At 48.6% G+C, this 15,078-nt stretch overlaps 1 protein-coding gene across 2 annotated transcripts in view; it reads right to left on the bottom strand.

The window, feature by feature from the left end:
- Positions 1-12,304: 12,304 nt before the first annotated feature.
- Positions 12,305-15,078, bottom strand: part of LOC144128952 (la-related protein 1-like) — a 29,937-nt gene continuing 27,163 nt past the window's right edge. For both annotated transcript variants that reach the window (XM_077662781.1, XM_077662782.1), the window contains exons 11-12: positions 14,344-14,729; positions 12,305-12,519 (exon numbers count right to left, since the gene is read on the bottom strand). In XM_077662781.1, coding sequence (XP_077518907.1) covers positions 12,484-12,519; positions 14,344-14,729 — 422 coding nt within the window. In that variant the 3' untranslated portion in view covers positions 12,305-12,483. The remainder of the gene's footprint in view (positions 12,520-14,343; positions 14,730-15,078) is intronic.

The following is a 15,078-nucleotide window of genomic DNA, read 5'->3' as shown; positions in this document are numbered from 1 at the left end:
GAGGTGTCGCCGTTATCATTCGCCCCAATGAAGTCATGCCAGCCGGCGATATCAGCTCCGACCAGTTGTGCATCAACGACGCTTTAAGACAAGTCCGCGTTCGTCTCACCACATGGGTTTTAGGCTGCGCCATCTGTGTTTCCTGCTATGGAAAGAAAAATGATAGGTGCAACGCTAAGAGACAGGAAGAGGGCAGAGTGGGCGAACGAACAAACGCGGGTTAATGACACCCTAGTCGAAATCAAGAGGATAATAATAATAATAATAATAATAATAATAATTGGTTTTTGAGGAAAGGAAATGGCGCAGTATCTGTCTCATATCTCGTTGGACACCTGAACCGCGCCGTAAGGGAAGGGATAAAGGAGGGAGTGAAAGAATAAAGTAAGAGGTAGAAATGGGGGCTTGGGCAGGGCATGTAATGCGAAGGCAAGGGAAGAGAAGCGTAGCAGGGGACGCAGAAGGTCAGGTGGGCGGATGAGATTAAGTATATTTGCGGGGATACGGTGGCCGCAGCTGGCAAAGGGCAGGGTAAATTGGAGAGACATGGGAGAGGCCTTTGCCCTGCAGTGGGCGCAGTCAGGTTCATGATGACCTGTGTTTCCTGGGCCCATTCAGCGACCAATAGCGCAGCGCGCTTCTCGCACATGCGCATGGTACAGAGCCGATTGGGTAGGCGACTCATGCCACGTAACTGGCTGGGCCAACATGGCAAGTCACGTGCCTTGCATCCGAAGTTCATCGACCGAGCGCAATAGTTTCGGCTTCAACGCTGCCCCTCTTTATCATCCACTGTGCTTAATTCTTGTTATATTCCAGACAATCTGCCGAGCCGGCACACACGCATGTACCGATTTACCTCATATAGGCCTCCTGGCCCGTCGGCGCTTGCTCGGCCGGCAGTTATCAACAGTTTCAATGCCGCCATTTTTTTTTGTTCGGGGGGGGGGGGGGGGTCGCCACACTCTTTTTCCGGGCAGTGTCGGGGCGGCTGGGAGTCGCTCTTGGGTGTCCGCGCTTGCGAGAAGCGCGAGTTTATCGACTGCGGGGGCGAGTGGACAGCCCCTCCTCGTTCGCTACATAACCGAGAAGTGGGGACACGGTTGTTCGTTGTGTATGAGATGCGGTGCCATGCATATTTTGACGGCAGCACCGTCTTCGTTCGTAATAAGCGAGAGTTCGCTATAAATACGGCCATTACATGTGGGCTTGACTTGTATCGTGCGATGCAGTGCAGTAACCACGCCAAACTGGAGGGAGGATCTCGGAAGCAAATACTTCCTTTCAACTATGGAAGCCACATAAGGGCCACCGCCCCTGACCAGGACGTATTTATCAGCAGCTACGATCAGCATGTGCTTTCGAGGAACCGGGCTCGGGCCGTAATTCGTAGCACTCTTTTTCCCATTGATTCTTTTGCCTCGCACACGGCAGGTGCAGCGTTCGATCCTCAGTGTCAGCGGGTACCAACCGGTCTTCCAATGGGTACAAGTTTTTCCCGGGCCTATAGTGTTCGGTTCCTCTGGAGCACAATACTTACCGCCGTATTCAAGAACAAAACTTATAGTACGACTTAAGTGACTCTCCAGCCCTTAAATCGTTTCATAAACAACACTTTCACTTAAGCCTTTGCCCTGCAGTGGGTGGTGGTGGTTGTGGAAACTTTATTAGACACAGGCGAGTTTAGGACGCGCAGGACCTTGGGCCCCCCGCACGGCCCCACTGCACTCAAACGTTCATGTCCCGGAGGCTCATGACGCTGAGAGCCCGGCCTGTGGCAATGGCTTGCTTGGCCGGGTCCTCGCAGTGGGCTAACCTAACCTAACCTATTAAAAATTTTGAGGGCAATTAAGTCTGCTTATATGTGGAGGCATGCGAAAAAATGTTTTGAGGAAAGGAAGGGTTTTTGGGGAAACGAAAGGAAGCAGTAGCTCTCAGATCTTGACATCTTGGTGCCTTAAAGCATACAACTGAAGGTGCGTATGTTATCGGTCCGAACTCTCGTCGTAAGTCTCAGAAAGAATGCAATTGAAGGTGCATATATCATTGGTCCGAAACCCTGTAGCAAGCTAGCCTCCAACTTGACTAAAACATGTAAGCTACTTGCAATAAGAAATGCTATTGTAGACCAAACAGACCAGTTATATGGCGCTCTTGGACCAATCAGCCCAGACGCCATTTTACCCGCCGTGGCGGCTCAGTGCCTTTGGCGTTCGGCTGCTGATCCCTAGGTTGCGGGATCGAATCCCGTGGTGGCCGTGTGCTGTCACTGGATTAAAGAATTTCAGGCGGTCAGAGTTAATAAGCAGCCCTCAGCTACAACCTCCCTCCCTCCACCCACGCACACACCATGCACTTAGCCGCCGCGGTGGCTCAGTGGTTATGGCGCTCGGCTGATCTGATCCAAAAGACGCAGGTTTGATCCCGGCCGCGGCGGTCGAATTTCGATGTAGGCAAAATTGCAGAGGTCCGTGTACTGTGCGATGACAGTGCACGTTAGAGAACACCAGGTGGTCTAAATTTCCGGAGCCCTTCACTACGGCGTCCCTCATAGCCTCAGTCGCTTTAGGACGTTAAACCTACGTAAACTATAAACACGCACGGCATTAAAATCAACCTACCATAATCATCTTTTTTTTTTTTTTTCACTCGAAGTCGTTGATCATCACCGCCTTTGAATCCAGAACCGCCAGCTACCAGCCCTGGCATAACCGGCTGCTAAGACCAATGGTAGTGCAGTCCAATAGTTAAACAGGTCAAGAAACGTTAGAAAGTACGTATATACGCACGTCCCTGCAAATTTCATTCGTAGCTCCAGCACGGCACCTATATGTGGAAAACAACTTCTCATTCGGCACAGAGCTGTGTCGCCGAAGGCGTCGATTACTCAGCTGTTCCTCACACGCATAAAAAATAACGACTCTCCGCCGATCTGCGCTCAGGTAATCACCACTGTTCAGAGCACGATAACCGGCCAAAGACGAGCGCGCTTTTACACGGTCAAAAAGTATCGTAAATTCTACCGCTGATTCGGCAACGGCACCTGTACGCTTTTTTGCACGTTAACCAACGGTTTTTGTGCCGGAAGAGTACGCAGGCGACCATTAACCATTAATGTCGATAGGAGAACACGGCGCACTTTAAAACACGGGAGCCCGGCCAGCATCAATAGAGATTCACTTTGGCGCATCCAGGCATCCCAGTCGCGGCGCATATGAAAAAAACAACAACAAAGGGAGACGATATTGAAAAGAAGAAAGACGCTGTCAACGAATGTCAACAACAACAACAACACAACAAGACTGTTGATGGGGCACAAGGGCGCTGCCAATGGAAGGAGGATTGAGATTAACTATCCGTCTGCGCCGCCGGGTTACCATGGGAACGGCTCCCTCGAGTGCAGACGAGATGACTGCCTGGTCGCAGCCGGAGCTCGCGGTTCTCCGAGTTGAATGCTGTGGCGGGGATGGTGCCACGGTCGGTTTTCAAATACAGTTAGGTTCCAGTACTGGACGCTCTGAATCCAAGCTGCATGGACGCGACTTGAGTTACTCTATACTGGCCACTAGCACGTGAGAAGTGTCGAAAATGTTGCCGTATTTTTTTGGCATTCCATTGCTTCGTGGTTACGATCCAGGTACGAGCGCCGAGGTTTTTTTAAACTTGCACCCGCAGCTTTTCTGTTCTGATTTTTCTTCTCTGCTGCGTCCCGTGAAACACTATCTTAACTATTTTCTGCAGAAAAGATGTTCTAACGTTTTCGCTAAGGCTTGAATGACCTTCATAGACAAGGAATTTGTGCCGTAAAAGCCGCAAGCCGAAAATCACAAGACCGAACGACACCAGTGGAGGTAGGGGGGGTGAACGAGGGACGCGGACAAGATGACGGTAGCTTCGAGGGGCGATTTCGTTTTTTTTTTAAATCCACAAATGATCTCCGACGCTCAGGAAAACAATCAGAGCAGGCATTTTCATTTGTTTTTTGCTTCCCAAAACGATTTACGCTGTGGGCAACGGTAAACACGCTGCTCTGGAGTGTGCCGCATTGATTTCAATTGCTTAGGGTCCCTTGCGTGCATAAAAATCTCGGCACACTGGCGTTTTTGCACTTACGTCTGCAGTTCAGAAATGGCCGCAGCGGCTGGGCTTCAGACTAGCGGCCTCGTGGACACCTGAACCGCGCCGTGAGAGAAGAGAATGTGCGCGACATTCGGTTGCTTCAAGCGAAGCGACAGCCGCGGCAAGAAAATAGCGATGAACACAATCTCCTCCGAGGGAAGGTCGATAGGATACCAACGCGAGTGAACGAAAGCGCCGAGCACAAAGCGAACCTTTGCCGAACCTTTTAATAATAATAACTGGTTTTGCGGGGAAAGGAAATGGCGCAGTATCTGTCTCATATATCGTTGGACGCCTGAACCGCGCCGTAAGGGAAGGGTAAAGGGGGAGTGAAAGAAGAAAGGAAGAGAGAGGTGCCGTAGTGGAGGGCTCCGGAATAATTTCGACCACTTGGGGATCTTTAACTTGCACTGACATCGCACAGCACACGGGCGCCTTAGCGTTTTTCCTCCATAAAAACGCAGCCGCCGCGGTCGGGTTCGAACCCGGGAACTCCGGATCAGTAGTCGAGCGCCCTAACCACTGAGCCACCGCGGCGGGGCTGCCGAACCTTTTCCTTTCGCCGAATACGCGCTGATCCCATCAGCTGCAAGTAGGCCTTGTTAAACGGCATCGCACTCGGAAGTGGCGGCATTTCGATGCAATAAGCTGGAAAGAAACCGGTCGCAGCAAGGAACTCGACCGCGTCACGAAGCGCGCGCGCCCGCTGATGTGACGTCAGGTACATCGCCTCGCCTTCGTACGAACATACCAATCTCACGTCAACGATAGGAACTGCGAGTTCTGTTGGTCAGACACGCAGAGGAAGTGCGGAATCGAGACAACGGTTAGGGCAACTTCAAGAGGCCGACTAATGTGCCGGAAAGCACACATGCGCGAAAAAGAAGGAAGTGGGACAAGATTTTATCACTCGACTAACGACAGAGGAAGCGGCGGCCGATTATTCGGAGTGGAGCGCGAAGGTTGCACCCCATTTGCGACAGATCGCTTTTGTTTGGTCACAGCGCTCACGCGTTTCGATAAGGCTCGGACTTCTATAGTCGTTATCCGATATATACAAACGTTCCTTGCAAGATAACGTGGGGAAAAAAAAGAAAACGCACTGGTGAGGGCACCAGGCAGCAGCGCGGGTTTTTTACCATTTCACAGGGGCACCAACGGCTACTTACTTCATGCATCGTTCGTTGAACTCCGTAAACTCTAATACATGTATAGTTCCGAGTCTTCAGACCATGCCGCCGCTTTTCACGAGCGTGCAAACGCATTTCTTTCGCGATAAATGCGCCATCAATGGAGTTGTTTATCTCTCGATCGGTGCGGGCGACGCCCCATTAGCGTGTCGCGATTAAAATAGCACCGACGAGCGAGTTGTCTCTGCTACTGGAACCGAGAGAAGCCGCGGGCGTTTTGTCTTTACTCGGTTTGTACGTTGCCTATCAGCAGCAGCGATGTATGGCTAATCCAACTTAATCAAAATGGCGAAAAAAAAAAGAAAGTGACGCGCGTCAACATTTGTATTTCTCCCGCGGTTTACAAATAAACGAAAGGTTTGGAAGGCAGCATACCACCGTGTACTGTCACGCCAATTTTTCCTGTCAAGTTCCCTTAATCCGTGATTTGGGCCAGCATGAACTTTGGGACACAAACGAAGAGAGACACTTGGAACACGGAACACACTGCTCGTTCCGTGTTCCACGTGTCTCTCTTCGTTTGTGTCCCAAAGTTCATCATCATCATCATCAGCCTTACTACACCCACTGCAGGGCAAAGGCCTCTCCCATGTCTCTCCAATTAACCCTATCCTTTGCCAGCTGCATCCACCCTTTGCCTGCAAACTTCTTAATCTCCTCCGCCCATCTAACCTTCTGCCGCCCCCTGCTACGCTTACTTTCTCTTGGAACCCACTCCGCTACCCTTAAAGACCAGCGGTTATCTTGCCTTCGCAATACATGCCCTGCCCAAGCCCATTTCTTTCTCTTGATTTCGACTAGGATGTCATTAACCCGTGTTTGTTCCCTCACCCACTCTGCCCGCTTCCGATCTCTTAACGTTACACCTATCATTTTTCTTTCCATGGCTCGCTGCGTTGTCCTTAACTTAAGCTGAACTCTTTTCGTTAGCCTCCACGTTTCTGCCCCGTAGGTGAGTACCGGTAAGATTATGCTGTTGTACACTTTCCTCTTGAGGGAAATTGGTAAACTGCCACTCATGATCTGCGAGAATTTGCCGTATGCGCTCCACCCCATTCTTATCCTTCTAGTTATCTCCCTCTCATGATCCGGATCAGCTGTCACTACCTGCCCTAAGTAGACGTATTCCGGCACAATTTCCAGGCTCTCGCTGCCAATTGTGAACTGTTGTTCCCTTGCTAGGCTGTTGAACATTACCTTGGTTTTCTGCATGTTAATTTTTAGACCCATCGTTCTGCTCTGCCTGTCTAACTCGTTGATCATGCTTTGCAGTTCACCTCCTGAGTGACTCAGCAAGGCAATGTCATCAGCAAATCTCAGATTATTTAGGTATTCTCCATTTATTCTTATTCCCAACTGTTCCCAATTCAGGCCTCGAAATACCTCCTGCAAACATGCGGTGAACAGCATTGGCGATATCGTGTCTCCTTGCCTGACGCCCTTCCTTATTGGAATTTTATTGCTGACTTTATGGAGGACTATAGTAGCTGTGCAGTTGCTATATATATCTTCCAGTATTTTGACATAAGGCTCTTCTACCCCCTGATTACGCAATGCCTGTATGACTGCTGAGGTTTCCACTGAGTCGAATGCTTTCTCGTAATCAATGAAAGCTATATATAGAGGTTGGTTATATTCTGCGCATTTCTCTATCACCTGATTGATAGTGTGAATATGATCTATTGTGGAATATCCTTTACGAAAGCCTGCCTGATCATTTGGTTGATTAAAGTCTAACGTTGCCCTGACTCTATTAGCGATTACCTTAGTAAACACTTTGTAGGCAACAGATAGTAAGCTGATCGGCCTGTAATTTTTCAAGTCCTTGGCGTCTCCCTTCTTATGAATTAAGATAATGTTTGCATAACCAGGCCTGGAGTGCGGCCTTATCTCGGTGACCAGAACCGACAACGCACTCTCTCACCAGAGCAGGATTTGGCCACCCTGGTGTAGTACTTGGCCACAACCTTCTATGATCAAACCAATTAACCCTCGGCCCTCAGTCCCCAGCGGCTGCAGAGCAACTGACCACGGCGGCGGTCAGACCTGTGACGCAGCGGAGGGTGCTAAGAATCTCTGGCTCCGGACAGGCCGCTATTGGAATCTGAACCTGGCAACGTTTAACGCTAGAACTTTAGCTAGTGAGGCTAGCTTAGCAGTGCTGTTCGAGGAACTAGCGGGAATTAAATGGGATGTGATAGGGCTTAGCGAAGTTAGGAGGACAGGAGAGGCGTATACAGTACTAAAGGACGGACACATACTGTGCTATCGCGGGTTAGAGGATAGACGAGAACTAGGTGTGGGTTTCCTCATTAATAAGGATATAGCCGGCAACATAGAGGAGTTCTTCCCAAAGTTCATGCTGGCCCAAATCATGGATTCATACCAACTGGCCCAGAAAAATGCCAAGTTCCCTTAATCCGGCCGTGTGCACAAACAGTACCAATGAAGCGTGGCGAGAAATGCGACCGCCCATTACTGTCTCGCGCTTAGCTGGGCACACAAATAAAGACGGCAATCTGCAGACAGTTAACTCGTTTGGGGAGGAAAGATTGAAGTTGCGTAGCGGACCGCGATCAGCCGACTGTCGCGGTTGGCAGCAAAATTGCTCGCCTCCCATACTTTCAGAAAAATGCAATTGTATACCATCGCTCAGTTCGTTTTCACTACTGGTGCCAGCAGATAAAATCAAAACGCCACGTTGGAAGTTGTATACCTTACCATTTACGCCCGACAGCTCACCAAGCGCGAAGAGAAGCTGGCCATGCGCTTACTCGCTCAACGCGTGCACGGAAAGGCGCGGCTGTGCGCATAATCTTCTGAAACATGCAACGTTGAGCGCCATTTGGGGTTGGAAATACACGTGGAAAGAAGGGCACGAAATGAGTAAAAAAAAAAGTCGAACTATTCGCCCTTTCAGGGGCGAAACAGCGAACATGGTTGTCCACAATGTGTGAGGGCGCGATGTTCCTTTGGGTGGTATCCATGCGACCAGAGGGACGACCCTCTCTCTCTCAACACTAACACTTCAGACAGTAGCTGTTCTCGTCACTTGTGCGTCTTGGTTGTGCCACAGTCTTTAATATGTATACGACCGCATTCAGACGCGTCGCTGGACGGGCTTCACTTGCTCACAGAAGCCCAACAAAAACAGGGGAAAAAAAAGCGCAAGCTCTGAAGCCCGATTAATAATAATAATTGGTTTTTGTGGAAAGGAAATGGCGCAGTATCTGTCTCATATATCGGCGGACACCTGAACCGCGCCGTAAGGGGAATGATCAAGGAGGGAGTGAAAGAAGGAAGAGGTAGCGTAGTGGAGGGCTACGGATTAATTTCGAGCACCCCTGGGGATCTTTAATGTGCACTGACATTGCACAGCACACGGGCGCCTTAGAGTTTTTCCTCCATAAAAACGCAGCCGCCGCGGTCGGGTTCGCACCCGGGAACTCCGGATCAGTAGCCGAGCGCCCTAACCACTGAGCCACCGCGGCGGGTTGTGAAGCCCGATTACGAAAACAAATTCCGCATGAGGCCGAATTCGATCTCGACAGCAATTAGCTCTTGCCCAAACGCAGATTCGTCTAAGCAACGCGCAATTCTATGCGAGAGCACGAAATTGGCGGTCACTGGCGCCGTCCTGTCGCACACCTGATGTCAGTGACACGTGGTCGTGACTAAGCGAGCGTGACGTCAGAAAACCGGAAGCGTTCAGACAACGCCTCGACGAGCTCTTTGCGCTAACGCAACCCAGGCTGAGCAGTGTATCGGCGTCCGCTAACTCTATTTTTATTCCTTTATTACATGAAGGAACGTAATGGCGCACCACAGATAAAACGCAATTCCACATGCAGATCCCAGCTTCAAGTTCAAACAGGTGTCAGGGTTCTGTAAAGCCATAAGGAATTGTGCTAAAAACACGACACAAAGACACAGACAGGACGAGCGCAAACTAACAACTGATTTATTCAGCAGCTGTCGCCACCAAATAGAGAAAAGTAGTCTCCATCAAATTCTTGGCAGGAGCAGGAGCACCATAGAACGCAAAATCATGGTAGCTATTCTTATACAGAACGTGTTCAACTGCGGTAGTGGCACTACAGTGGCATTATACAAACACCAACTAATATTTCTGAATTCTGTCTTGTAGGGTGTATTGGTGGTCGTGTTTTTTTCCCCAGGCCTGTCGTGAAAGCACCTCATGCACATGTGCAGACTTTTCTATATTTGGTGGTGACAGCCTCCCTCCAAAAAATCCGCTGTTAGCGCTCAATCATGTCTGGTGTATTGCTTTGTGTCGTGTTATTAGCACAGTTCCTTGTGGCTTTACAAGACAATAGCCAACTAGCCCGACAACTCTTGCTATGCGCTCGGGTTCCACTGGCACTTCGCTGACTACCCTGTGCGTGGAGTACGCCATCACAAAAAAGCAGGGCAAAGGGCGAAGCAAAAAAAAAAATAACCCTGGCTTGTCAAAGCTCGTCACTCGTACTGGTTTCTTAACTTCTCGTGCAAAGTGTCAAAGCCTGCAATGCTGCCTGGTTTTAAATTCGAAGGTCTACGCGCCGCCTTGTAAAAGCAGGATAATCAAATGAACTACTCAGTACTGCAGCCGCCGCGGTGGCTCAGTGGTCATGGCGCTCGGTTGCTGACCCAAAAAAAGCGGGTTCGATCCCTGCCACAGCGGTCGAATTTCGATGGAGGCGAAATTCTAGAGGCCCGCATACTGTGCGATGTCAGTGCACGTTAAAGAGCCCCAGGTGGACGAAATTTCCGGAGCCCTTCACTACAGTGTCCCTCAGCCTGAGTCGCTTTGGGACGTTAAACTCCAACAAAACAAACCACAAACCATACTCAGTACTGCAGCTCACAGGTTGTGCTTACGTTTTGCGAACTATAGGCAACTGACCCTAGGAGATACCAGAGTTTTGAACACGAGTTTTACAATTCAGATGATCAAGGAACTGTGCAGAGTATGTTGCTGGGCGAGTTGGTAGTGATTGAACATCATGGAATCGCAGTGCTAGCAGACAAGGAAACAGGGAGGACAAGTGTGCGTGTACTCCGTTTCCTTGTCTGCTAGCGCTGCGATTCCATGATGTTCAAGGAACTGTATATGCTTGAGCATAGTGTTGGCATAGTTCATAATGCTCAGTGTTGGCTTCGCACCCGAAGCGACCAGCCATGGAGTGTGGAGGCCAAACCCAGTTGAGGGAATGAAAGGTAAACAAAAACGAAACGGATCTTGAGCGCATTGCTAAGCTGTCCAACAGAACAATTAAGGCACACCATCGACTCTTGCGCATCTGTGACATAGCGTCAAAACGCAGGGAAGTATCACGCATGCGCATTCACACAAGTAAAAAAAAATCAGCAGTTGGAAATGACAGCCCATGGCACACAGGCTGTTGCATTACTCTGCTAACCAAAAGCAACAGTAAGTGATGTCAACATTTTTGTGTTTCACTTTGTATCAAATTAGACACACCAAAATTATCGTGCACATAATTTCGTTTTGGGATTAGCTTGTTAAGACAAGAAGAAAAGCTTTAACAGTGGACTATTCCCTTATCGCGCAGATATACAGTAGTGCGGCGGTCATGAATGTGGGCAGAGCTTCGCTTCAGACTTGAGTTGTACCCGGGTAGAGGATGTGCCCGGCGTGGCCACGTGATTCATGCAGGCCTCCGAGTGGACACTCATGCGGTGGGTGGGTGGTGGAAAGGCGGCGCAGCTCTTGTCACTTCTTCCATCTGGAGGTGGAGCAAGAAGTCGTTTTCTTCTAGGTGACGCAGGCTGTGCAGTTTTGCATTTCCAAATGGGTACTATACAGTTATACTACGCTACAACCACACAGTCACTGTGATAACATTCAGCACTTCCACCATTTGCAGGCAATTTCATGCATTTTAGACACCCCGCCTCTCAATTTTTTTCCCTTCAATACAATGTGCTTTTAATTAAACTGTCTTGCATTTCCTGTGCTTTCAGTGGACTCGTGGCGCCAGCTGTGATGCCAATTGAGAAATTCTAGTGGGCGAGTTTCGGGTGGTTTAATTTTAATACAAGCCATCTGCTCAGCCCAACATGATCATGGTGGCTCAGTTAACGGCATGCGCAAATGGTTTCACCAATGAATTCAAGGCAGCATGGTGAAAATTATGCACCATCTATTTCAACGTCCCATGAGTAGCTCACAAGCGTGCCACAGGCATTGCCGGTTTGTCCTTTTTCGAAATCGTGTTTTTAAAGCAAACGAGAGCCCTAATCAACGTCCAAATGATCTGATAGTGTCGCCTATAAACTTCGCAACAGTACAAGGCCACAATTGCAGTTCTGTCCCTTTAAATCTATTTCGTTTCGCTAAAGAAGTGGTTTGCATACTACCCAATGAAAAAGGCTAGGGTGACATTTGCATTTAAGGCAAAAAGAAAAAACAAACTTGCTGTGTCATGACCCTGGTTAATTGCAAAGCGGAGCTTCAGCTTACAGGACCTTTTCAGGCACTAGTACATTGCAGATGATCGCTGGCTGCTTCTTGGTAACATGCACGCCACCGGCCTCATTAGGCTCAAGGTTGCCAGGTATCTGACACACACTCCCATCTACGGTAGTTTACAAACTCCCTTTGTAACGTAAACTTTTTCGAGGTGATATGTTTGGCTTCACTTCGCATGCATAGGAAAAAATAGTAAATGCTCATGAACAAAGCTGTTATTTGAAATAGTTTCCAGCATTCTGCTTTGTATTTCACAGGTGCCTCATTCCTTAGATGGTGCAGTAGCAACATAGGTACAACGGACTGAACTGGACAAAAGAGTAATTAAATATTGCTACTAACCAGCGTGAGAAGAAATGGTGTTCAAAGAGACATACAGTGCCATCCCGAGGGCAAAATGACATGCACAGCATGTTTCGAGAAAGCTGGCTTTGCTCATGATTGAGCAAAGCCAGGTGACATCTGGCACACCCAACACAAAGCAGCAGTACAAAATGGCTAAAACGGCTGTTCGCATTTATTCTTCTTTGACTCGGGGACAAAACACAGGATATTTTATACAATGGCGTGAAAAAGGCTCTACCACCCACAGAAAGCAGTACCAAGAGAGGGGAGTAGCCAGGCAGTTCATTAAGCCTGGCGGTGCCACAAATGGCGAAGAAGGCACACAATTTTTTTTCATTGGGCTCCAGCACGAGCACGTGGCCGCTCCACCTGCACCGTAGGAAAAATTCCGCTTGTGAGCAGCTGCACTCAGCCAACAGTTCTTACTCTCTTAGGCTGAAGCCAGCTTCAGACAGGCACCTCTCTGTGGCTGTCCATATGCAGCAAAATTCACCCCACCGCTTATGACAATAGATGTTCACACTGCGGGAATATGGCTACATTATTCCACACCACCTGGGCCTGCCGACATAACACGAAAATGTCTTAACACTAAACTCCCACATTGGAGCAGTGGAAGGCGGCCTTGACCAGCACGGTCCTGGAGGACCAGCTTGCCTTGATAGACCGAGCCTCTGCGGCGAATGTCTCCACGGGTGCCCCAGACTAGACGAAAGAAGTCGGGAGCGTCCCACACTGCTCCCATTGAGAAGCCTTTCCAAATCAAGTATATTATTCTTCTACTCTGCCATACTGTAAGCCGGTTTCCCCTGATGTTTGGACTTTGTATCTACTGCCTCAATTTCAACAGCCTTGCCACACGTCCAGGGTGCCCATCGCTCATGTTCACACAACTTCAAACAAGCTAGCCCAGATGAAGCTCACTCCCTTTTTTGTTAAGACGTTTCAGTGAAACTGCATCCCATGATGCTAAAACGTGTGGACTTAGGGTCTTTGCAAAAAGAAAGGTATCCAATTCCATCAAGCTCAGCCTGCGTGAATTGGACATGCATTACAAAACACATTTTCTGTAATGCTTAGTCTTCTTGTACTTGGCTATGATGGCCCAAATGACAGAAAGCAGTGGTGTTGGTGTCCACCTCTGCAGCTGACCACTCACCTCGTGAGGGACAGCTTATTCTGACTTGCACATTCTAATGTGCAGCTAGCATAGCAACAACTTTGTAAAACAGAAATTGTGCCTTTTAACAGTTTCTTTAACTCCAATAGCATGCTCTTGAAAGACATGTCTGAAAATACCAGGCTGGGTTCTAGAGGAACTTTGCTTGAGGAAGCTGCGTTCTTTTTCTCCCGACCACATATCTTCATCACAGGACAGTGCAGCAACAATGATGCAGAGAACCCCTTGAAAGCTAATATTCAGATTAATGTAGTTAGCAAGGCTGGTTCACAGCCTATAATGAGAGCTAGTTTCATTATCCTGGTGACTATACAGCAGCTACCCATCTAGTTCCAAGATCAAGCATGCAAAGATGGGCAATTCAACTTGTGCTTGTGCAGTTCCTGTCAAAGTCACTAAGGTTCCCTCTGCTGCTAATAGATTGATTTCAGCATTTTCTAAAAGAACTTATAGCAACCAGTGAAGGCATGCCTCACAAACCCCCTAAATGCAGTTGTTTTAATAATGCCAATGTTTGTCAGTGACTCTTGCTTAAAAGGTGCATAAAGTTTCATCTTAGCTCCATAAGAAGTATGCAGATCCTATTTGGCTTTCTGGCCCAGATGCTTGAAAAATTTCATTTTGACTTGCGTATTCACACTGTATGTTCCTTGCTCTCGCAGCGCATATTGTTGGGAATAAGCAACAAACATGCATTCTGTAGCACTCTACTGTGAAGACATTCGAAATTTCTTTACCACAGGCAAAGTGCAAAATGCTACCTTAGTTTCATGCACTGTCACTTTCACATGGTATTTACTTTGAGCCAACATGCTATTCTCAAAACTTACTGAATAAGGATTTCAAAAGTGAGCTAAGCATTATATTTTCTGCACCACTGGCCTTTCTGCCCTCATTATTGTGGTGCTAGTTCTCTGCCTTCACATCATGCACCGAGACGGCAGTGATGCAGAGGTCTGGGATGGCTCTGCACCACAGCATGCAGGAGAGGAGGTGCAGCAGGTGGAACGTACATCTATCCTGAAGTCGTCGATGCTACGGTAGCCCTGCAAGCGGGCTTCCAGGCGTGGTTCAACAGTGCACTGGTGACTGAGCCGGTAGTACTTGCGGAAGGCCCAGAATTTCTCCAGGCCATACAATTGGCCCTGATCACAATCACGCAGCGTCTCCTGTTGGAAGTCCTCATAGAGCTCCTGGCGGAAGTGCTTCTCCAGGCCATAGCTGTAGAAGCGGAAAAGGCACTCCAACCCGTATCGGTAGCCCGCACGGGCATCCTCCAGGGCCAGCCGCTTGAACTCCTCGTACATCTTGCGGTTGAAGTGCTCCCGCAAGAAGAACGACCAGAAGCGGAACAACGTGTTCATCTCCGAGCTCTGGCCAGCGCCTAGCCGCTTGCGGTCTGCACCCAGCAAAGAGCATTCCTCATGTCACACACATGGCTGTCCACCATTAAAAGAAAGAAGCCATAAAAGAAAGAAGAAGAAAGAAATGAATAAAAGCAAATACGAGGTCTCAAAACAAGATGAACGAGGCCAGTCAGCAAAGCTAAGAATTTTCTTCCATCCCTAAAAACCCCTGACCATAGGATCATACAGTATGTTTTGATCTGAGATGTGACCATGCATTCAGCACATTGCTAGTACCATATTTACCCAAATCTAGGCCGACCCCCAAAATTCATAGTCGGAAAATAAAAAAAGTTTACTCGAATGTAAGCCGAACGAAAAAGGTATTAACTAGGACTAGAA

This window comes from Amblyomma americanum, chromosome 4 (genome assembly GCF_052857255.1).
Source record: "Amblyomma americanum isolate KBUSLIRL-KWMA chromosome 4, ASM5285725v1, whole genome shotgun sequence".
NCBI classification, from domain to species: domain Eukaryota; kingdom Metazoa; phylum Arthropoda; class Arachnida; order Ixodida; family Ixodidae; genus Amblyomma; species Amblyomma americanum.
This window is presented reverse-complemented; position numbering and strand designations above follow the sequence as displayed.